Source organism: Clupea harengus, chromosome 4 (assembly GCF_900700415.2).
Source record: "Clupea harengus chromosome 4, Ch_v2.0.2, whole genome shotgun sequence".
Taxonomy (NCBI): Eukaryota; Metazoa; Chordata; class Actinopteri; order Clupeiformes; family Clupeidae; genus Clupea; species Clupea harengus.
Window position 1 is genome coordinate 1925684 of NC_045155.1, and position 25032 is coordinate 1950715.

Below are 25032 nucleotides of genomic sequence, written 5' to 3' on the forward strand. Positions count from 1 at the left end.
TCTCCTCCCGTGGGTCCCCACGTCTATCATCTGCGTTGATTATGTCAGGAGGAGCAGTGGTGTGTGACAGCTGCGTCTGGGTGGCCTCGGTTTTCTGCAGCTTCAGGAGCCTGCCCTTACCACCCCAGCCCGTACCACCCCAGCTTCCCACCTGATCTGCCCCCTCGCTCCGTCACACAAACCCCCCCCCTCACCCCAACTCTTGACAACTCCCCCTTTACCACCTCCAGCCCCCCCCACCCCAAGCATGGCCAGTCGCTCGTTGTCTATATATAAACCTCTGGCCAACTGCTCCTCCTGCCTGCCACTCCTCTAATTTCCCCCTGCCTGGTGTAATTTTTCGAGTGAACAGAGCAGGGCCAAGAAGACGGGAGGCAGCCCCCGTGTCCCTCAGAAAGAACAAGGGATTAAGGTGGGGAACGGTTTAAGAAGGTGACGGTGGTGGAAAACAGGACGTTCTGGACATACACAGCAAAGCCTTGGTCATGAAGCTGCAGTAAGGAAGACAAGGACTTCTTGCTCACGTGTTTTTTTTTCTCGGGGGAATTTGAATTTGGATTTGGACAACAGACTCAGGTGTCTTACTTTTTGTTTCCACTGGGATTGAGTGCGCTGTTTTTTTGGAGCGGGAACGTCGGCCAACATGGAGGGCGGCAACGCGCCAGCAGCCCTCGTCTTGAACGAGGAAGAGCTGAAGAGGAAGCAGAAGGAGAAACTGAAGAAGCTGGCGGCCACAGGGGGTAACCCCCGTCCCGCCCGCTCCCTCTTCCTCTTCACGCTGAAGAACCCCTTCCGCAAGGCCTGCATCAACATCGTGGAATGGAAGTATCCTTCACAGCGATCTGCTTTATAACACACACACACACACACACACACACACACACACACACACACACACACACACACACACACACACAGTGAGCCACGAGATGGCCGTAAGCCACACACATGATGCTTAAAAAGCAAGACAGGTAAAGCTAACACCACAACTGTACATGTATCTATCCATCCACACAGCACTGGCATAATGTACTTTCCTCAGAATACAAGTGAAGCATGATATCTGTCTTCAGGAGAGAGTGGGGGGAAGAGGACCAAATCTAGTTCATTGGCCTGTTGCTGTACATCTATGAGGGCATACAGTAACACACTGAAAGAGAGAGAGGGAGGGCACAGTTGACATGATTATCGACACCCCTCCTTTTCTTCTGGTGTTGTCATGTCCACACAACAGACAATGGCAGGGGGCGCCGGTGGGTGGTGTCAAGATTTCCGGCATGCACTTGACTTACCAGAGTAGATTTAAAGCGTTTAGCTAAGGCCTTGTCGCTGTCTGGGGTGCTTATCCATGGCCTAACCTCTCGCTATTTAGAGCCACCAGTGAAAGGCTTCATCGAGGCCCTTTAATTTGGTGATAACTGACCAGCTGGTGGGCATTGTGTTTTAAATATGGTAGACGGAAATATCGGGGCATAGTGCAGAGGGAAATGTCTAAGCCAGGTGTTTTTTTCGCACACCCCCACCACCCCTCTTTGCTTCCTGCTCTTACATTTGAAACAATCACCTTTGCACCAAAGAGCTAGGTATTCTGTTTCTGTGTAATATAGTTAGCATAAAATATAGACATCGATAGGTACAATGGTTCTGTTGACATTGTACACTGAAATCAGCTGCATGTTGTAGGATTTACTAAGACTAATAGTCTTACAGTAATTATAGTAAGTATAATTGTCCTCATTCTGAACATGCCAATGTTTCCTCTCAAAACAAAGCTGTAGTTAAAAGCTGTAGAAAGGTGTATGTATGCAATGATAATAAGCAGCAGCACCATTTACTCTGCATATTGCACAAGCTCACAGCACTAAGGCACCTTTTCTGGTCCAAATCACTCCAGAACAGTCTGAAAGTAACAACACAATTACTAAAAACTTCCTGTCAGGTTCAGAAGTAGGTCCTGTGGGACAGGGTAGGGTTATAATTAATTGCAGGTCTGTAATTATACATGCAAGGGCTTTAATAAGTACTGTACGGCACTGTATGTGAATGGTTTAATAACCCTGGGCGGCTGCAGCTGTTCAGTCGCATCACAGAGGACATGATGCTGAGGTGGCAGAGGAATTCTGATGCAGCGCCCTCTGCTGGTGGATATGCACATGTGCTAGAGCCGGAGGCTGGGTCACAGTGAAGCAGAAGGGGGCAGATATATGTTACGCTTTAGGTGTGGAATTTCAGGGTGGCCATATGTACAGCCGATGGTAGTTGTATATGTGTCATGTGCACTCATGACACTACCAAGAAACTTGTGACCCTTCAACTGTGTTTTTGCTAATTCATAGCAAGTCCCCCTATGCAACAGAACGTTCAGAACGATCATTTTTACTGGACTTTTTCCATTGCTAAAAATAAGCGTCGGACGAAGCTAAATGGAGCTAAAGCCAAGTCAAAATAAAAACACCTTACTTTGTAGATTTGGAAATAGCAGCTCACTACTAACGGCTTATCAGTTTCCATACTATTATTTTCATGGCGTTTCCACTTACCACCGTAAATATATTTGCAATTAATGCATTATATGAATTATTTTCATATAAAGCCAAAAGGCTGACCTAAACAGTTTCTTTTATCAAAAGCAACGAAACAATACAATTGCCATGTCACAAAATTACCCCATCACAATACCAGTGAACTTTCAGTTGTTTTCCTAAGCATTTCATTTCAGGCCATTTGAGGTTATAATCCTTCTGACTATCCTGGCTAACTGTATTTCCCTGGCTATCTTCCTGCCCTTGCCTGAGGTGACCACCGAGGACTCCAACAACACCTTGGTGAGTGAACCTTGACCTTTACACCTACACTGGTCAGTGTGACTAGAAGGGATTAGACGTTTTTACAGGCCCATCGCCAAAGGGGGGGATTGGGTGTTAATGCCCCCTCAACGGAAATCCATGTGCCCAACAAAACCCACCCAAGTGCCCTCCCCTCCCAAAATGAATAGCCAAGGAAAAAAAATCCTTCAAATCATTACCCGTGTTAATTTGCAAATAATAATACACAGTTGATACATTTTTATGAACATAATGCGCCAGAGTGAGGTCTGGAAATAAATGAATCATCTAGCAAGAATGAACGTAAGTGCCCTATGAACACGGTTGCAGTGATAATGTCTCTTGTGAAGAAAGGTGTATAGTTTATAGTTACAGTATAGGTATTTAACAGATGCTTTTTGTCCAAAGAGACTTACAAAACAAAATCATCAGGGTAGCCCTTTAGTTCACAGCCTGGAACAAATGTAAGTACTTTGCAACTAATAGTCCTATATAAGTATAAACTGTGTATAAGTAGGACTAAAGTACTAAAGTAAAGGACTAAACTATATAAGTAGGACTAAAGTACTGGGCAACTCATAGTCCTATGTAAGTATAACTGAACTGTGTAGTTGGGAAACCTATCCAAAACATCATCAACCAAGGCCTTCTCTGCTTGTATTGCAGGCCTATTATGTGTGGATTTGTTAGCTTGAGTTAATGCTAGCAACCTGAGAAAGTCACATAGGCCTAATTCACTTCGCTGGGGCATGTCGGTTAGCACAAACCACATTTTGCTGCTATTGACCAATACAGGATATAGTACATTTACATTTACATTTAGTCATTTAGCAGACGCTTTTATCCAAAGCGACTTACAATGTATACACATTTTACACTGATGGCACACTGCACATCAGGAGCAATTAGGGGTTCAGTGTCTTGCTCAAGGACGCTTCGACAGGGAATCGAACTAGCAACCTTTTGTTTACTAAACGACTTCTCTACCTCCTGTACCACTGTCGCCCCTAGTAGTATTTCTCGTTTCGTGGCATTGCTTTGATACAGTCTTGGTTCGTTGGCCGTTGCTTCAGTAAAAAAAAGATACAGGTTTTGAAGCTATAGGGCTTCAAAAAAACATCTATAACAGATAAGCCATGCATTTCCATGATCTTTCTCATCTCAAAACACTATAATAGTATACCGCCCACGGTCTGATTGTGTTGATACTGTTAATCGTGTTGTATGTGTGTAATGAGTGTATGTGTTTGGGTCAGCAGTAACTAGGCTTCATTGCTCACATTATGTGCCAAATGCCCCCCCATGAAATCCAAATGTCCCCTGCAATCCTTCAACCACCACATCAACCCCCCCCCATCCCCAGTTCGGTTGTCCTGCCGACAGGCCTGCGTGTTTATACTGGGAAGGTTCAGTGTTGGTGGCTTTGCTGTTTCAGAACGTGTTGCTCTTGATGCATGTGTGGCTTGTCCTCACCAGGCCATTATAGTTACAAACAGCTGTTGAAATTTCACCTTCAATTGGTATTTATGGTTTATTAAGTACTAAAGTAATGCTGACTTGTAAGATACCAGCCGTATTTTGAACATGAGCTGTGCTCTGGATGTAACTTAATTGCAGGATTATTTATTTTTTGTTGTAGCCATAGCCTGATGATAACAGTTATGACTTCACACTGCGTTGTTTAGCAATTATAATCTTGGTGTCAAATAAATCATTTGTATTCAAATCAGGTTCAACACATACTTCAGTGTCAGAAAGTCTAGCCTGATCTCAGATCAGCCTCACAACTAACGACCCAGTGAATTTATGAGGAAAGTGAAGTGTGAGCGCTGCCCTTATTTCGTTAATGTACCACCAACAGTATTTTTGGTTTGTATGTATATGTGGCATCCAGTTCTAATGATGATGTTAAATGAGCTCTATCCCTATGGCCACTTCATGTGCCATGATAAATCAGTCTGCCCCAGGGCAGCTGTGGCTACTGATGTAGCTTACCACCACCGGTATGACTGTGTATGTATGAATGACTACTGGACTCTGGACTCTGTAAAGCGACTTCGGGTATTTAGAGAAGCGCTATATAAGATTGAATGATTATTATTAAATTAGAATATGAAGGATGAGTATGTGTACTGTATGTGTATGTGTGATAAGAATGTTGGAGAAAACAAACTATACATGGCCAGTGATTTAGAATCCCTGATGTGTTTTTGAAACTGATACTAAATACGAGTGGCAGGTGCTGGGCCTCTTAGCAGGAGCACTGTGTGTCATGTGCTTTATATTTAGCTCACACTCGAAGAAACTTAGTTGAGGCCTCTGACGTCACTCGTGGGAGCATGTTCCTCAGATGTGAGAGTGGAGTTTAAAGATAAACTCAAAACCTGTGGGGAGTTTCCTGAGGCCAGGCTGAAACATGTCTGGGATTATAGCTCAGTTCGTCATGTTCATCCCATAAAAGTTCTGTTGAACAGAAACACAATTATTCCTGTTACAGTCCACTCAGATAAATTATAGAATTATGATGCTTACCTGAATATTCAGGATTGCCTGGGAATATTCAACAATTTGACTCAACACTTGGTAACCAATGGATGCATCCAGTGAGCACTTCAAGTTCAAACACAAGTTCAAAATCCCTGTTTAACTTTAAGTGATATTTAAAAAAAAATATCAATGAAAATAAGATGAAAAACGATCTTCTGCTTTTCATCACAGTCCAACCAACATAAAAATTCTTGAACCGTTCAAGCCATAAAGTATTCAGGTCACTCAGAGCGTGCGCCAGCTCATTTAGTCATATCCTGATGTCACTAGTAGTATTCTGCTGCCATTGGATTTCATCTGACTCCGATGGCATGCCCTGATTTCGTCCATAGCTTAATAGTTGCCCATCGTCCCCATTACGAGTCCCAACAGCACCATGCTTGCTATGTGTCCTGAAACAGGAGGAGGCTGATAGGTTTAGAGGGACCCGGTCTAGTGTGCCGTTAGAAGTAGGTCGGGTACAGTGTCACCTAACAGACACACACACGCTTCTGGAGATTTTGTGATTCACATTCATCAAGTAGTAAATGTCGTTGCGCTATGTTGAAATACTGCACACTCCCTTTGAACAATGTTTTATATCTGAATACATCTCCACACAAGAATTTTTCTCTTAATCTGAGGATACATTTTCAAGACAAATCAAACTAAAAGTTCATAAGTATGTGTAACCGGTGTAACTTCTGCGTTGTGTAATGGAATGTGACCCGTGGACAACTGTTGCTGAGATGGATATTTATTTCTGTGAAAGCACACCAACAGACACACAGTTTGGTGAGCTCCTGTATGCTAGCTCCACTGTCAATGGTCATTCCCAGCATATGTCAAACAGGCAAAATAAGAACAGACTTGTAATATAAACATTAAGAAAGATAAGTGAAATTGTTATGACACCTGTGAAAGCACACCAACAGACACACAGTTTGGTGAGCTCCTGTATCCTAGCTCCACTGTCAATGCTAGCCCCCACATGTGGCAAAAGGAAAAACATATAAACAATATGAAAATTTCATGAAAATAGTATAGATATATTACACACATAATAATAATAAGTTGTAAGAAGATATATAAGAACCTCGATGCCTATTTTTAAAGGCAATATTTATTGGATTATTTATCCCACTGAAACTCAACCACCTACCTCATTCCCAGCATATGCCGAACAGGAAAGAGGAAGGGGGGAGAGAGGAACAAAACAGGGGGAGACAGTGGGGGGCTACCAGAGACCCCCAAAACCAGTGTGCTTGTGATATCAAAATAAAAGATCAAAAAGAAACTGAAATACAGGTAACAGACTATCTTGTGCAATTATTAAAACTGATTTTCTAACCTGTTACATATGCAAATATCTTTCTCTCGCTGGCAGCTCTGGCCATAATGAACAGAGCCATCCCCACCACAGAGAAGAAAATCAAATAAAAGCAAAATGACAAATTCGCCCCACGGGTGCTAGTGGAAACAGAACAGCTCGCCTCAAAGTGCCAGCAGAAATATAACGTAGTGTCTTCACCATTTTGCATACATGAACGCAATTTTTGTGCCAAACACTTGCCAAATTTCTCAGTCTTTATTTAGAGTTTTACACTGTGTTTCAAGGTCTGATTTGCTGTACATTATTTTTCTTAGTTCCTGTTCTATAATACTCGGTGTTAATGTAACTAAAAATGAAAGACTTAACCATTAGGAGTTGGGCATAAACAGGAGGTCACAGTACGCCCTTGGCCTACGTTAGCATCAGCATGCGTGTAAAAGAGAGCACAGAGGTTTTATTCAAAGTCTCCCTCGTCTCCTTCTTCTCCTTCTTTCCGACACAGTCGTTACCAAGACATCAAAATAAGCCATCAAACTCACATTTGATTTCATAATACGGCAAAGTGTTCCAAGAACATGGGTCAGGAATACACTTGTACTCGAGTACAACCCACATGCATAAATGTACATAAACGGAGGCGTATATGAACCAAATAGATTCTTGGATTGTGTTGATAATCCTGACATAATCTGACAAAACATTGACTTCGTAATGGTAATGTGTATGCCCTTCCATGCATTACATATTAAAATACTGTAAAATTGTGAGCTCAATCTATAGTGAGCTTAACATAAATGCCTTCTGATATGCAATGTGTAACAAAAATAAAGCTAATGAAATACCTTGAGCTAAAGCTATGAGAGACCCTGCATCATTGACTGTTCATCAACTGGCCTATGTTGTGTTCTTCTTTCTAACAGGAGATTCTGGAATACATCTTTCTGGTCATCTTCACTGTGGAGTGCTTTCTAAAATTAGTGGCGTACGGGTTCTTATTCCATGAAGGGGCGTATTTACGGAATTGCTGGAATTTACTGGACTTTGTCATCGTGTTTATGGGGTAAGATCAGGCTGATGAAATATGGCAGTGCTAATGTGCTATCGGTTTTTCCAAAGAAGCTAACTTTAGTCCTGTTTACATAAGCTTTCTAATGTTGTTTGGTATGTCTGTGTCCTCAAAAAATAACAATGACAAAGCGCAAGACGAACTGTGTAACTAGTACCAAGTGGTTTGCCTTTATGCTCAAAAACAACCGGGAAAGGGGGGAAAGTGTGTATGTACAGGAAACCAAACTGATGTCCCCTGATGTTTCCACAGCCTTTTCACTCTCATTGTGGACGGCATCAACAAACTGGGTGGGCACCCTGTGGAGAAGCAAGGCGGGTTTGACATGAAAGCCTTAAGGGCCTTCCGAGTCCTGCGTCCGTTGCGTCTCATCACAGGCGTCCCGAGTAAGACAACACTAACTAAACCCCAGGCCAAAACAAGCCTCCGTTGACTCAGTAGGTGGTTAAATATCATCAGTTCATGGCTTCAGTAACCACACTTAACATTCCAGGTCTGCATGTGGTGATGGACTCCGTCATCAAAGCCATGCTGCCCCTCTTCCACGTCGCCCTGCTGGTGTTCCTCGTGGTCACCATTTATGCTATCATGGGTCTGGAGCTCTTCAAGTGCAAGATGCATAAGACCTGCTACTATGAAGGAACAGGCAAGTCACAGGAAACAGGAGACACAAACATCCAGACGCGCAGAGCAGACAGGAGTCCATGCATTGGGAGAATCCCTCAGGAGCCTTTGGACTATCAGTCCATTGGTTTTCTATCAGATTTGTAGATAGTTCATTGCTGTCAGTATTTGGTAAATGTTCCATTTCTTTTTACATACATTTAGTCATTTAGCAGACGCTTTTATCCAAAGCGACGCACAAAGGAGAGAACAATCAAGCTACTAGCAATAGAGACCTAGTGTAACAATACATACTATTTTACATAAGAAATTTAAAAAAAAAAACGAATAAACATTTCTGTCATAGACATCCTGGCGACTGAGGGGAACGAGGTTCCTGCCCCATGTGCCCAGGCTGGCCACGGGCGCCGGTGCACCATCAACGGGACGGAGTGCCGGGGGGGCTGGCCGGGACCGAATTATGGCATCACTCACTTTGACAACTTTGGCTTTGCCATGCTCACGGTCTTTCAGTGCATCACAACTGAGAGCTGGACCGATGTTCTGTACTGGGTAAAGACATCGATGCTCTCTGACACACAGCTGCTTAACACATCCCGGCAATAGACATACACTTGGTGAAATGTGAACACCTGTCAAAGAAGGCATTTGGCTGTATTTACATATGCTAATTTATACTTTGGTGTTTTACCTTAAAAGAACTGTGTTTTATCTTCCAGGTGAATGATGGTATTGGTAAAGACTGGGCCTGGGTGTATTTTGTGAGTCTCATTTTGCTAGGCTCTTTCTTTATGCTGAATCTCATTCTTGGAGTCCTGAGTGGGTATGAAATGTTTTTTTTTTGTTTTTTTTTAACATTTTCTCTGTTTCTCTCATTCTTTAATTTCACTTCATGCTTTGCGTGAATTATTTGCTTCTCAGAGATGATTCATCTTGTCTTCTTTGTACTTTTTTTTCCTCCTAGGGAGTTCTCCAAGGAGCGCGAAAAGTCCAGATCCAGGGGAGAGTTCACGAAGTTGAGGGAGAGACAGCAGCTGGACGAAGACTTGCATGGATACATGGAATGGATCACTCAAGCAGAGGTCATGGACTGTGGGGATGGAACAGGTATTGAACATATACAGTGCCTCTCAATTTGCTCCAAAAACTTTTGCACCTCGCTCATGGATATCTGAAGTGAATTACATTTGGCAAATTGTTAGGTATGACAAATTTGACTGAAGCTTACAAGCTGTAAGCAGAGTATCTATAAAGGCATCCAACAATGAATTTACTAAATTAGGGGTACAAGCTAAATTAATGAGTTGCTTTTATTCTCTGCCTTAGCGCTGCTTCCTCTGAAAGAGAATGGCTTAGAAACAGACAACCTGTATGACATGGAAGGCTGGAACCGTGTAGTCTACTACTAGTAAGTCTAAACAGAGAAATGGTTTTGAATTTTGGGTGAGTAACATTGTGTCTGCTGTCATCATCAACACAAGCTCACTCTTCTCTCACCCTCTCACTCTTCTCTCACCCTCTGCAGTCGCCTGGCACGCCGCTGGAACACAATTTTACGGCGGAAATGCATCAACGTTGTGAAGACCAAGTGGTTTAACCGGATGGTGATTCTCACCGTCTTCCTTAACACACTGGCCATTGCCACAGAGCATCATCACCAGTCTGAATCGCTCACACTGTTGCAAGGTGTGTTTCATTTCAGAAATCAAACATTGACAGGTCTGCATGTTAAAGGAAAATTAGCATTAAGGGAAAAGATATCACCATTTATCACCTTTGTTAAATGGTCATGTAAATGTTTGTGGAAGTAACTCTTCTCGGACTAACATCCTCCCTCCTGGTTGCAGATGTTGTCAACAGAATCTTCTTGACTCTGTTTGCTATTGAGATGTTCATGAAGATGTATGCCTTTGGCCTGCCAGTCTATTTTTTTTCCGTACTCAACCGCTTTGACTGCTTCGTGGTGCTGGTTGGCATTCTGGAGATCATCCTGGTGTCAGCCAATGTCATGACACCCCTGGGCATCTCGGTGATGAGGTGCATACGACTGTTGCGCCTGCTGAAACTCACAAAGTAAGTCAGATGAACCTGAACCTGAGGGCAAGAGTATGGGACAGTGTGTGATCAGCTAGCTATAGCAATCCAAAAAGATTCCATTGATTACACAATGAGAAAAGTCACAATAAATAATACCATTGAACGCTCCTTTTGTCAATTTGTGATTCTCAGGAATTGGCCATCCTTGGCCAACCTCATAGCCTCCTTGCTGAACTCAGTGCGGTCCATTGCCTGCCTTCTTCTCCTCCTCTTCCTCTTTATTGTCATCTTCTCGCTCGTGGGGATGCAGGTGTTTGGTGGCAAATTCAACTTCCCTGACCAAGTGCCGCGGCGTAGCAACTTCAACAACTTCCCTCAGGCTCTGATCAGTGTCTTCCAGGTATTTGAATCTGACAGTATGAACAGTATTTGGGCATTAATATTGTACAGCCTCTGTAGCTTTTGTATACCTGGAAGCCTTAGCCTACGAGTTTCAGCTTATTTCTATATGTTATGTCCATTATGTCTATATATTATGACTCAAGAAAGCAAGGTTTAGACGGTAATTCTTTGTGGTGATAACTGTTGCCGGTGCCTTTCCAGGTCCTGACGGGAGAGGATTGGAACTCCATCATGTATGATGCCATAATGGCTCACGGAGGGCCATCTTTCCCTGGGATCCTTGTCAGCATTTACTTTGTCACCCTTTATGTCTGTGGAAACTGTATCCTTAAATGAGTTCATTTCACCGAACCTCCTGTTCAGTGTACATGTCATCAGAGAGTGTTTTGGACTGTGGTTGTGTGGTGTGGTCGTGGTGTGGTCACCTGGTAGCTTTGCTGTTTCCTAAACTTTCTGCGGGGCAGTTATCCTTTTGAATGTCTTCCTGGCCATCGCCGTTGACAACCTCACAGAGGCAGAGACCCTAACGTCAGGCCAAGCGGAGAAAGAAATGGAGAAGGAGCGCAAGAAGCTTAAAAAAAGTGAGAGAGAAAAATTCACAATCTGATCTGAATCAATAAGTAAGGCAACACCACTGTAGAACTAAGCAGCATTTAGTTGCAATATTGACACCGCCAGTCATAGTTTTATCCCATTGTATCGTGACAGACTAAGTCCCGCAGAGAAGAGTGAAGAGGAGAGGAATACTTTAGCCAAGAAGCTGGCTGACCAGAGGGCCAAGGCAATGGAGGGAATGGCCACAACAGCAACGGTGGGTCTCCAAAGCGTGTAGAAAGTTGTTGTTGGTTTGACATTTTCTGTTAATATTTATTTGGCCGTGTTAACATCTTGAGGGAATTTAAACGTAACAGAAAACCAGGTCCACTATTTTTGATTTGCTGTACTGTGTCTTCCCACTCAGATGAAAGTAGATGAATTTGAATCGAATGTCAATGAGGTGAAGGACCCCTTCCCCACCGCTGACTTCCCAGGTAATGCTCTGAAGACACTAGCATTAGCCTACTGCACGCCATAAGTCAGGGGTTTTCAACCAGGGGTCCGCGACATGGGCTTATGTTGACCAGTTCACCATTGACTTTTTTTTTTATTATAAATATACCTGGGCCCGTCGACATATTTATGTCTGAATAGCCAAGTCGCATTGCCCAAAATACTGATGTAGACCCATATTCAGTGAAGAAATTACACTGAAGTGTTATACGCAGAATATGTGTGCGGGGGGAGGGGGCGTGGCGGCAGCGGCGGTTACAAACATGAAAAAGAAGGGTACGGGACTGTAAAATGTTTTGGGAATCACTGGCACATCAGTGGGCTGTGGATTACTTTCTGGTCAGAATGGTGGTCTCTGGGACAAAACCAGTTGAAAACCCTTGCCCTAAGTGATACAGAAGGTTTTGGCTTCATGTTGATGTGTTTTGGACAAATGGACAAGTGTTTTTTTTTTATTATTATTAGTTAAGCACAGGAAAAGATGTTAATTTCCTTGTGCCAATGGTTGGAGACCTCCCACAGCAGTCAAACCTCTCACTGTCGCATGCAAGTACACATATAACACAAGAAACTGGGATACAAATCCTCGTCACTTTAGGCACCCACACATCTTGCTACAACAGGCTTCTTCACGTAATACGCCATTAAGTAGTCTGTGATCACCTCAGCCATCACCACTCAGACAAGTCCTTTAACCCCTCAGCAGGGGAGTTTTGAACATTCTAATAAAAGAATGTTGTTCATCAACAAAAGTTAAAAAAAGAATGCCATGCTATATTCGGTGGACCCCAAGATACTTTTACATTCTACAACAAACTAAACACACCGGTGTGACGGTACCTGCTCCTTTGAGTGACCGTCCGCAAAAAAAACAAAAAATCCAACAGAAAGGTGATTGATTTATGTACAAAGCCTCTGACACCTATGGTATTGTGTGTGTGTGTGTGTGTGTGTGTGTGTGTGTGTGTGTGTGTGTGTGTGTGTGCTCTAACACCTATCTCCACTGGTCTTGTGTGTGTGTGTGTGTGTGTGTGTGTGTGTGTGTGTGTGTGTGTGTGTGTGTGTGTGCTCTGACACCTATCTCCACTGGTCTTGTGTGTGTGTGTGTGTGTGTGTGTGTGTGTGTGTGTGTGTGTGTGTGTGTGTGTGCTCTGACACCTATCTCCACTGGTCTTGTGTGTGTGTGTTGTGTGTGTGGTGTGTGTGTGGGTGTGTGTGTGTGGGATGTGGTGTGTGTGTTGTGTGTGTGCTCTGACACCTAATCTCCACTGGCCTTGTGGTGTGTGTGTGTGTGTGTGTGTGTGTGTGTGTGGGTGTGTGTGTGGGTGTGTTGTGTGTGTGTGAGTGTGTGTGTGTGTGTTGTGAGTGTGTGTGTGTGTGGTGGCTGTGTGTGTGTGCTCTAACACCTCATCTCCACTGGTCTTGTGTGTGCTTGCTAACCTCATTACCTCACTTCTGCCACCAGTTACGCAAAATGTTACTCCAGCCTTTGCCATCAGGTTCGTCTGGTGCCTTGAATTGTTGACTTAACTGCTGATAGATGAAAATGAGACAACAAATGAATCCATTGTGAAGGGCTTTGAGTCTCTGTACAGTAATGCTGACGACACAGCGTTTGACTGCTAAAATGACATTTATAGTACAGATATAGACACTTTGGTGTGCTGAGTGGTGGGAATATGTGTCAGTGTGGATGGTTTAAATAAAGTGTGTCTCTCTCTAAACATGGCCATGGGGTGTAAGGTTATGCGCCACTATAAAAAGCCATGTCTGGTGTGTAGCCACATGCTCCTGTGCTTGTGTACCACTGAGCTTTCAAATCGCCTTGGCCCATTTTTCTAAATCATGAAGTGACTTGAGCAAGGCTAAAACGTGCTGCTGCATTTGTACAGAACTGTGACATACATTTTTTTCTGAACAGCAGAAATCAGCTTTGCTCCTAATTCAGTTGTGCTTGATATTGAAGACAACGAAGACGAAGAAAAATTAGGTCGATGAAGTACTTGGATCAATACAGGGGCAAGGCCGGCCTAATGCCAAAAATGAAGAGTGTTGTAACAAATCTGACCTTCCTCTCCCAGGTGATGATGAGGAGGAGCAGCCGGAGATCCCAGATACCCCTAGGCCGAGGCCCATGGCCGACCTGCAGCTCAAAGAGGAGGCGGTTCCCCTGCCTGAGGCCAGCTCCTTCTTCATATTTGGACCTGAGAACAAGCGAGTCAACCCAAAACATTAACACCATCCATAGATAGAAAGTTATCATTAGTGTCAGACAGACAACACAACTCGCATTGCTGACATTTGCTAATGTCTAATGCTTTGTTTCCACTTAAAAGGATTCGTAAGATGTGCTACCGGATCATCAACCACTCCTACTTCACCAACACCATCCTGCTCTTCATCCTCCTCAGCAGTATCTCCCTGGCTGCTGAAGATCCCATTGATCCCAATGCCTTCAGGAATAAGGTGTGAAGAAATTACACTTTAAATTTGGCATCTACGTATGTGCTAAATCATGGACATCTGGTGGTCCCAGTCAGCTCTCTCACTGGCGCCCCCTAGTGTAGTAAAGGGAACTCAGCCCACTGGGACAATCTACCCCTGTGATTTTTCCTTTCCAAAAGAGAATAATTGTCACTTATGATGTCTCCCACAGATCCTGGCCTATGCTGATATTGTCTTCACCTCTGTGTTCACCATTGAGATTGTGCTCAAGGTAACCTTGACAACCTTTGTGATTCTGTTCCTTGCTTTTATCATAACCCAAAATGGATCTTTCTTGATTTATTGGTAAGCTTATTATCTTTCTGTTTTTTGGATGCAGATGACTGTTTACGGTGCATTTCTGCACGAGGGCTCTTTCTGCAGAAACTCCTTCAACATCCTGGATCTTATTGTTGTGATCGTTTCCCTCTTGTCTTTTGGATTGGAGTGAGTGTTATCACACAGCATATTACTAAATAAACCATCTGAATATAAAAAATGCTGTCTCTGTGATGTATTGACAGCATATGACTACTATAGCAAAACAACTCCTGAAGGATGGCATGTTGCTTTGAGTATGGTTCTCTGTTTCTCAGAGTATGGTTCTCTGTTTCTCAGAGTATGGTTCTCTGTTTCTCAGAGTATGGTTCTCTGTTTCTAGAGTATGGTTCTCTGTTTCTAGAGTATGGTTCTCTGTTTCTCAGAGTATGGTTCTCTGTTTCTAGAATATGGTTCTCTGTTTCTCAGAGTATGGTTCTCTGTTATCTGCAGGTCCAGTGCCATCTCTGTGGTGAAGATTCTCAGGGTGTTGAGGGTACTCCGGCCTCTAAGAGCTTTAAACAGAGCCAAAGGGTTAAAGGTACATTAGTCTGACTTACTAATCAGTAATTAACAATTATTAAGTATTTTCTTAAATGTATTTTAATCTTGTATATGACATTGCTTTTTATACAGCATGTGGTCCAGTGTGTCTTTGTTGCTGTCAAGACTATTGGCAACATCATTCTGGTCACTATGGTGCTAGACTTTATGTTTGCCTGCATAGGTGTGCAACTTTTTAAGGTAAGATACCTCAACCCCAGGCTCAACTCATTTTATGCTTTCAAAACTGAATTCATCAGAGCCGGCTGAATTCAATTCTCTTTCTCAGGGGAAATTCTACTCTTGCACAGACCCCTCCCAACTCACAGAGGCCGATTGTCAGTAAGTGCTCTGAAATTTTTTTTTAACCTCTATGTTAACCGTATCTCCTGTTTCTAACTGTAACTACCACTCTCCTTCTTTGCTTCTATCACACAGATTGATTTTCTCCAGTCATGTATACAAAAATATATGTATTCTTTGTCTCTCAGGGGGAACTTCACTAAACAAATGCAGTTTTCTCTACATGACACTGAGGTCAGACCACGAGAGTGGGTCAACAATGATTTCAACTTTGACAACATTTTTAGAGCCATGCTGGCTCTCTTCACCGTGTCCACGTTTGAGGGCTGGACAGAGTAAGTATGGAGGAATCACAATGGTCAGCATCAGCAGAGACCATTCATTTGTACTTTACAACATTGCATATATATCGTTTTTAAGCATTTTAAAGTCCAACATGAACACACACACACACACACACACTCTTGTAAAGTTCAAAATAATGTCCATCCACATCAAATGTCCAAACACCACATCAAACACCAATTGTGAATTCATCTTTCTTCCAGGTTGCTGTACAAAGCCATTGACTCAGACAAAGAGGACATGGGTCCTGTTTTTAACAACCGGGTGGATATTTCCGTCTTCTTCATCATCTACATCATCCTGATTGCCTTCTTCATGATGAACATTTTTGTGGGATTCGTCATTGTTACCTTCAGAACACAAGGAGAGCAAGAATATCCGGACTGTGAGCTGGACAAAAACCAGGTAAAACTTTAATATTAGGTTGAAGTAGAGCAATTGTATCTTCTAGTACGCCTTTCTGTAACCCAGAGCAATTGTATCTTCTAGTACGCCTTTCTGTAACCCAGAGCAATTGTATCTTCTAGTACGCCTTTCTGTAACCCAGAGCAATTGTATCTTTTAGTACGCCTTTCTGTAACCCAGAGCAATTGTATCTTTTAGTACGCCTTTCTGTAACCCAGAGCAATTGTATCTTCTAGTACGCGTTTCTGTAACCCAGAGCAATTGTATCTTTTAGTACGCCTTTCTGTAACCCAGAGCAATTGTATCTTCTAGTACGCCTTTCTGTAACCCAGAGCAATTGTATCTTCTAGTACGCCTTTCTGTAACCAGAGCAATTGTATCTTCTAGTACGCCTTTCTGTAACCCAGAGCAATTGTATCTTTTAGTACGCCTTTCTGTAACCCAGAGCAATTGTATCTTCTAGTACGCCTTTCTGTAACCCAGAGCAATTGTATCTTCTAGTACGCCTTTCTGTAACCCAGAGCAATTGTATCTTCTAGTACGCCTTTCTGTAACCCAGAGCAATTGTATCTTTTAGTACGCCTTTCTGTAACCCAGAGCAATTGTATCTTCTAGTACGCCTTTCTGTAACCCAGAGCAATTGTATCTTCTAGTACGCCTTTCTGTAACCCAGAGCAATTGTATCTTCTAGTACGCCTTTCTGTAACCCAGAGCAATTGTATCTTCTAGTACGCCTTTCTGTAACCCAGAGCAATTGTATCTTCTAGTACGCCTTTCTGTAACCTTTCTGTGTCTCGTTTCCTTCAGCGTCAGTGTGTGCAGTACGCGCTGAAAGCTAGACCTCTCCGATGCTACATTCCCAAGAACCCCCATCAGTACCAGGTGTGGTACCTGGTGACGTCGTGTTACTTTGAGTACCTGATGTTCTTCCTCATCATGCTGAACACGCTCTGTCTGGGGATACAGGTAAGCGTTCCCTCTCCAGTAAGGGGGGGTTTGGGGTGTTGGCTTTCATGGCTTAAAGTGTTTAAACACTATGCAACAATTTGAGACTTTTAAGGTAGCCTATGGTTTTTTTAGATACCTAGTTTTGGTACCATCCTCAAATTCATTTTTGATAACAATGGTCATGTTAAAGACAGATAAACACCTGTGTCTTTCCCACTAACCATCCAGGATATGCACTATGTAGTTCTGTGTTTCCTGGCTGGAACACCTTGCAAAAATGGAAGAAAGCTTTCACAGCATAACATTGCCAGTTATACTGCCAAAGACACCAGCCAGCTTGTTGGCAAGCTTCTATCAGTGTCAACTGGGCTGTTGGTGGTCTTTGCAAGGTTTTTGCATGCCTTTTAGGTAGTTAGCGTGCTAGTTTTGGAACAGAACTCCTTATTGCTGCTTTAATATATCGGCTGTTTAGGATTCAAGTTGTTTCGGATAAAATGTCAGGTGGCAAAATGTGAATCTTTTTTCTGTTTTTCAGCATTGTAACCAGTCAGACCATGTGACAAAGCTATCAGATACCCTGAACATCATCTTCACAGTCCTCTTTACATTGGAGATGGTTGTAAAGCTGATTGCCTTTAAAGCAAAGGTAAAAATGGCAGCCTTTGACAGCCAAGTGACAAAACCTAATTCTCTACAAAAATGAATAAACATAGTTTTTTACCTGCTTTTTCCATTATCTCATCATAGTCTGTGTTTTATCCTCACGTAGGGTTACTTTGGAGACCCCTGGAATGTCTTTGACTTCCTCATTGTCATTGGTAGTGTTGTTGATGTGGTCTTGAGTGAAGTGGATGTAAGTACAGACTGCTCTCGCTATACACACACACGGCTACTTTTACCGTAAGGCTCTTTCCCGTGCATTCCAAAATGTTTTCGTTAGAATCCAGAAATGTTCTCATTTCTTATCCAACTGATAATCACGGACTCTCTTTCATCCAATACTCCAAACACAGAGCTATACAACCCCGCAGCCCCAACAAGCTTTGGGTGTCAGCACTAGTTCTAGGGTCAGTATTGGCCCCCGGAGTACGAATGTGCGAAATTCAGCTCCTGTATCTCCAGCTCCATGTTCATCTCTGCTCATTGGAATGCTTCATTCATAGATATTTACCCAGCACAGCTACTGTATGCACCCGTTCACTTCCACACTCAGTTAGCCTCCACCGGCTTGTTGTCAATGAAGTGAAATGTCATGAAAGATCACACTTGAATTGTTCACTTGTTTCCTCACCCATAATTATTTTATGCACATTCACTGTTGTTGGATTACAATCATCTGGCAAGTTTTTTTTTGGCACCCATATTATCACAGATAAGGCGTTGTACTAAAAAATATCATCTTTTCATCCAACAGCACTAGTTTTTCACTTCTGACCGAGCCACTTCACGTTGTTCTCTGTTTCACCTTCCAAATCATGATTGTCACCCGTGTATACTCTGCACTCTATTACCTCTCAGTCACAACTCTCACTCTCTCTCTCTCTCTCTCTCTCTCTCTCTCTCTCTCTCTCTCTCTTCCATTCACTGTTTCTTCATCCTCTCTTCTCAGGCAGCACTTGCTTCCAGTGGTGGACTGTATTGCCTTCAGGGTTGTGCTGTAAATATCAGCGTTCACTGCATGGGTCTTGTTGAGTGAGAATGTTCCTACTAATTGTATCATTGGCATTCATTAGTTTTTCCTGCCCTACGCCCTACGCCTTCGTGTTAATGAATGCTGTGGATTCATTCGTTTCCCCTCCCCTACGCCTTCGTGTTAATAAATGCTGTGGATTTGTCGTCTGATATATTTGGTATGGAGTCTAATAGCATTTGCTTGGTGCATACGGTATTTCTGACTAAAGCGTGTCATGTCTCTACAAGGAACCTATTTATGCTTTATGCTTTTTATTTGCTCTGTAAACTTGTACCTTTGCCTACATGCCTTGCCTAACATGTCTACATTCCTGGGGAAGGAATGTAGAACTTTAAACAAAGATGTCAAAAATATAAAAATGACCATCAAGATCTCAAGATCTGAACTAAAAAAAAAACATGACATCTCTCTCTCTCTCTCTCTCTCTCTGTTTGTCTATGTAATTGCCAGTAAAGTGTTCATGGGCATATGCAGTGCATGAGAAGGTGCTTTACGTGCGGATGCAACATTGCAAACATGCATCTCCTCGCTTTGGAGCATTTCACCATAGACGTAGTAGGGCTTAAGCGGCTTGAAGCATTTCACCATAGACGTAGTAGGGCTTAAGCAGCTTGAAGCCTCCATTTGCTAGTTTGATACATGAATGTACTATGGACTAATCTTCAGGTTCAAACAGGTATTAGATTATGTGAGTAGTTCTGCTGTAATTATGATAAAGTAACAATGTGTCATTTTTCAGGAGACCAACCCACTGCAAGCCATTGCAGTAAGTACTACTCATCTAGCCTTTACTGTATTGTAATTAGGGGACTGTATGGTGAATGTACTACACATCTAGCCTTTACTGTATTGTAATTAGGGGACTGTATGGTGAATGTACTACACATCTAGCCTTTACTGTATTGTAATTAGGGGACTGTATGGTGAATGTACTACTCATCTAGCCTTTACTGTATTGTAATTAGGGGACTGTATGGTGAATGTACTACTCATCTAGCCTTTACTGTATTGTAATTAGGGGACTGTATGGTGAATGTACTACACATCTAGCCTTTACTGTATTGTAATTAGGGGACTGTATGGTGAATGTACTACACATCTAACCTTTACTGTATTGTGATTATGGGGACTGTATGGTGAATGTACTACACATCTACCCTTTACTGTAATGTGATTATGGGGACTGTATGGTGAATGTTTACATTTTCTTGTTGTGTAGGATGCAGAAAACGCCCGTGTTACCATCACGTTCTTCCGACTGTTCCGTGTCATGCGTCTGATAAAGCTTCTCCATCGATCAGAGGGCATACGGAACCTTCTGTGGACATTCATCAAGGCCTTCCAGGTAAGTTCAAACGCGTGGTGATTCGTGTTTTTTTTAGCTTGTGAACCAGTGACTCAGATGCCTGAGGACCACAGCATCTACACTCTACAAAGTTCTTCTTCTATGCCACTACAACCAGACACATAAAACTAATTTAAAAAGTCAAACACACAACGCCAAACCAGAAGTGTCTCTGTCGTGTCTCACTACATATCTCACTGTCCAATCCACAGATCTTCCCCAACGTGGCTCTCCTCATCATCATGCTTTTCTTCATCTACTCGGTCGTGGGGATGCAGGTAAGCAGCACTATCGTTCCCATGTGTTTGTGTGAAATGAATACACTGCGCATGGAAGTTGATATATTTCACCGGGCTCTCACAGATATTTGGCAAGATAGCCTTACTGGACGGCACGGAGATAAACCGCAACAACCACTTCCAGACATTCCCCAGCGCTATCCTGCTTCTGTTTCGGTGAGTACAGTCGAGTTCATGGGTTCTCACTGTGATGTATATTGGTAATAGCATTGACACACCACACCAGTAGGGGATGCTTATGCTATGTTTAATAGTAGATGTATGCATTAAGAAATAAACCAGTGTAGAACTATAACCAAATGTGGTCGTTCGTCACTCAGAGTTGTCTTGCATACTGATGCTATATAAGTGAATAAGTACACTATAGTTGACTAGGAAAGTCATTACACTCACGGTGTATGCAGTGGCCTCTCAAAAGTTTTTGTGTATAGGATAAGTCAGGGGGAAAAGGGTGAAATGGCGGCTGGTTGTTCTTGTCCTCAGGTGTACCACAGGAGAGGGGTGGCAGAGGATCATGCTGGGATGCATGGGTGGGAAGCTGTGTGATCCCAAAGCAGCGGTCCACCCTGGAGAGGAGTACACATGTGGGTCCAACTTTGCAGTCTTCTACTTCCTCAGCTTCTACATGCTGTGTGCCTTCTTGGTAAGATAATAATAATAATAATAATAATTCATTTTATTTGTAACGCACTCTTCATTCAGAAGGATCTCAGAGATGTATTTGTACTCTCGACAGTGATAATACCTCAAATAGTTCCAGTGATTACACCTATACCAGATAGATAGATAGATAGATAGATGGATACTTTATTAATCCCGAGGGAAATTTAGGTATGTTCAATTATTTTTGACAGTGTCTATGTGAACAGTGTAAACAAACGGTTTGACAAGACAAGTTTCGCTGATGCTCTCCTTGTAGATTATCAACCTCTTTGTGGCGGTCATCATGGACAACTTTGACTACCTGACACGTGACTGGTCAATCCTGGGTCCACACAACCTGGATGAGTTTAAGAAGACCTGGGCTGAGTATGACCCAGAGGCCACGTAAGTGAAGACATAAGATGAGTGGATGTTTAGATTTAGTCCTGACAGAGAATGACCCGATACCCTTCTGACCCTTTCTGTGTGGAGTTTGCATGTTCTCCCCGTGCCTGCGTGGGTTTACTCCGGGTACTCCGGTTTCCCCCACCATCATAAAGACATGCATTGCATCGTATGAATATGAATGAATGTTGGTGGTGGTCGGAGGGGCCGTTGGCGCTGATTGGCAGCCACGCTTCTGTCAGTCTGCCCCAGGGCAGCTGTGGCTACTGAGGTAGCTTACCACCACCGGTATGACTGTGTATGACTGCTGGACTCTGGACTCTGTAAAGCGACTTCGGGTATATAGAGAAGCGCTATATAAGATTGAATTGAATTGATTGATTGATTGATTGACCACTACCCTTGGATCCTGCCGATGTCTAGGGGTCGAATCAAACACTTGGATGTCGTCACCCTTCTGCGGAGTATCCAGCCACCACTTGGCTTTGGTAAATTCTGCCCTCACCGGGCAGCATGTAAGGTACGTGAAGTCAAAGTACACTTGCAGATTGTGTCGCACACGTAGTATCATACCATAAATGTTTCCTAAATCAGCAAATTTTTTTTTTTTTTTTTAACTCTTTTGTTTCCTCTCTCTTTACATCTGCTCCATAGCGTTTGATAGGCATGAATATGCCAATGAACAGCGATGGAACGGTCACCTTCAACGCTACCTTGTTTGCCCTTGTTAGAACAGCCCTCTATATTAAAACAGAAGGTTTGTCACGCCATTTACATTTTTACATTTAGTCATTTAGCAGACGCTTTTGTCCAAAGCGACGTACAAGGGAGAGAACAGTCAAGCTAAGAGCAATACAAAGCATGGTGTAACAATAAATACTACTTTACATGAGAATGTAACGCCACCGTAATTCCAGCAGCATATATGCAACTGTAACACACGACTATTGATCCTTTTGATCAATCAAACTGAACTCAATATGAGGGTCCTTTGTGTCTGGTCAGGTAACTTTGAACAAGCCAACGAGGAGCTGAGAGCCATCATCAAGAAGATTTGGAAACGCACCAGTATGAAGTTGCTGGACCAGGTGATTCCACCCATAGGAGGTGAGTTGTACATATCCATATGATCTTCTGTAGTGAGACTCAGATGTATAATGCAAATGCCATCTGCTTATTCAAATGTGTAAAAAACTAAAGTGTATCTGCAATCCCATTGGTTGTAGATGATGAGGTGACAGTTGGGAAGTTCTACGCCACCTTCCTTCTCCAGGAGCATTTCCGCAAGTTCATGAAACGACAAGAAGAGTTGTACGGATACCGCCCAAACAAGAAGAGTGCATCAGAAATACAGGTACTATAACATCAACACCTCACTAAAATCATTTTATTCAGTTTAGATTAGATTAGATTCAACTTTCAGTTTTCAGTTTCAGTTTATCTTTTATCAGTGCAACACTGCCTAGGTTGGTCTCTACTCTTGTACTTAGAGTAAACAGGTCATTTTTTACATGTTTAATTATTTACCATCTTTTCTCTTGGTATTCCTCCTCTTCTTATCTCCTATCTCCTAACTCCTCTGTTCTAGTGTGGCCTTCGGAACATTGACGAGGAAGCAGCAGGGGATCTGCACAGGGCCATCTCAGGAGACCTTATTGCTGAGGATGAGATGGATCGAGCCGTGGAGGCTGGAGAGGAGGGCATCTACAGGGTGCGTGCGGGCAGTATAACTGTACCTGTTGAAATTAGGCCGATCTGGACCTCTTATTATTCCGGAATATCTGAAATCTATCCGAATCTATCCGAATACTGTCTTCTTATATCCAGTGTTTCAAATATTTTTCAAATTAAACTAAAAAATGTTATACTAAAAATGAAAAAGTAAGAAGAATATGTCACATAAGATAATATAAAACTTTATTGCCACACAACAATGTTGGTGGTATTCTTTTGTCATAGGTAGCTCAGTCCAGTAAGGAGGGGGGAGATGGACTTTGTCACATTTTATAGTTTCATCATCAGAGACAATAATCATAAAGTGTGCTCTCTTTCCTCTTGCTCCAAACAGCGAACTGGAGGTCTGTTTGGCAACAACATGACTCAGATCTCATCCGAGCCCAGCAGTCCCACGTCTGCGGGGGTGACCAACCAGAGGCCTCTGCAGTTCTCCGAGAGCCGCCCAGGGGACACAGAGTCCCCACCACCCTCAGCGTTCTTGCCCGTCACCGAGTTCTCCTCTGCCACTCCAACAAGATCCAACACCAACAACAACGCTGCCAACTTCTTCGGAGGGTGAGAGCTCGACTCACCGTAACACCTCCACAGCAAGGAGAGAGCTGTTGAGTTTAGCGGTCTTTAGCGTCTCTAATGTTAACTAATTACTAAAAATACTGATTTCGCACGGCAGACTTGTGTATGAGAGTGAACTACCATTTGATGAGGAGAAGAAAGACTACGCCAATCAAGATGTACGGTATAGCACACAAGGTAAGAAGTCAAATGTGATCTTTTGAAGTGCAAATATCTTTACTGAACACAACACAGCAGAAGCGTTCACTAAGCACAAACGTTTGCATTGGTCTTCCTGTAGATGGCTTTTTGAGAGACGAATCACTCACAAGGGCCAGTCAGATGAGGCGCCTATCAGATTTACCCATCAGAACGGATATCACCCAGGTAACACACGCAGAGGCTCGGCCATCTGTATGAAGCACCAGACACCAATTTGATATATCCAGTTTGAAAACTTTCACCAATTTTTTCTGACGGATGTTCCCACCTGTTTCTGGATGTTTGCAGTTCCCCGTTAACCTCTCTGGGGGTGAGTCAGAGGCCCAGTGCAGCCCTGCTACAGACAAGCTGATCCAGGAGGTGAGTTAGACACTAATACAGTAAATTCAGGTTTTTTTTTACAGGAGGCCTACTCTAGATGATCCAAAATCTCTTGTAATCCAAAGCGGTGATAAGATGAAGGAGACCAGATCTGTTGAATTATGGTTTCTTATGTCTTCCACAGAGTCTGAAAGAAAGTGGTTTAGGCGCTCTGGCGAGAGATCCCGAGTTTGTGGCCGTGACCAGGCAGGAAATGTCCGAAGCGATACAGATGGACGTGGCTGAGATAGAAGGTGCGGCCCAGGGCATCCTCAACGGGCGCAGTGGCCGCGTCACGAGGCGCAAGCGTCGCCCAATCCCTGTCCCCCCTCCAGGCCGGCCCAGCTCCAGGAGCCTACTGAGACTACCAGTCAGCGCAAGCGTCGCCCAATCCCTGTCCCCCCTTCAAGGCCCGCCCAGCTCCAGGAGCCTACTGAGGCTACCAGTCAGCTGTAGGCCAGTACCACACATTCAATTCAATTCAATTCAATTCAATTCAATTCAATTCAATTCAATTCAATTCAATTTTATTTATATAGCGCCAAAACAATAAAGTTGTCTCAAGGCG

The 25032-nt window shown here is 43.1% G+C and overlaps 1 protein-coding gene across 1 annotated transcript; it reads left to right on the forward strand.

The window, feature by feature from the left end:
- The first annotated feature begins 313 nt into the window (after positions 1-313).
- Positions 314-25032, forward strand: cacna1sb (calcium channel, voltage-dependent, L type, alpha 1S subunit, b). The gene is made up of 45 exons (XM_031565463.2): positions 314-825; positions 2720-2825; positions 7605-7744; positions 8003-8136; positions 8244-8396; positions 8721-8926; positions 9094-9197; positions 9339-9481; positions 9701-9782; positions 9900-10060; positions 10222-10447; positions 10604-10811; positions 11015-11135; positions 11278-11394; positions 11536-11624; positions 11775-11844; positions 13945-14077; positions 14200-14329; positions 14520-14579; positions 14688-14794; positions 15119-15206; positions 15302-15409; positions 15498-15550; positions 15700-15846; positions 16060-16261; positions 17069-17227; positions 17745-17855; positions 17979-18062; positions 18819-18866; positions 19642-19668; positions 20122-20247; positions 20460-20525; positions 20611-20702; positions 21030-21189; positions 21466-21593; positions 22017-22113; positions 22248-22350; positions 22599-22700; positions 22820-22947; positions 23182-23304; positions 23662-23885; positions 24001-24080; positions 24184-24269; positions 24393-24464; positions 24610-25032. The coding sequence occupies exons 1-45, from the start codon at positions 644-646 to the stop codon at positions 25015-25017; spliced, it is 5694 nt and encodes a 1897-aa protein (XP_031421323.2). The 5' UTR covers positions 314-643; the 3' UTR covers positions 25018-25032.

Excerpts from the sequence above, each read along its gene's own strand:
- cacna1sb (XM_031565463.2), top strand. The coding sequence starts at position 644 with ATGGAGGGCGGCAACGCGCCAGCAGCCCTCGTCTTGAACGAGGAAGAG. Across the intron at positions 15,207-15,301 it reads ACAGAGCCAAAGGGTTAAAG|CATGTGGTCCAGTGTGTCTT; the intron begins GTACATTAGTCT and ends CTTTTTATACAG. Across the intron at positions 20,248-20,459 it reads CATTCATCAAGGCCTTCCAG|ATCTTCCCCAACGTGGCTCT; the intron begins GTAAGTTCAAAC and ends TCCAATCCACAG.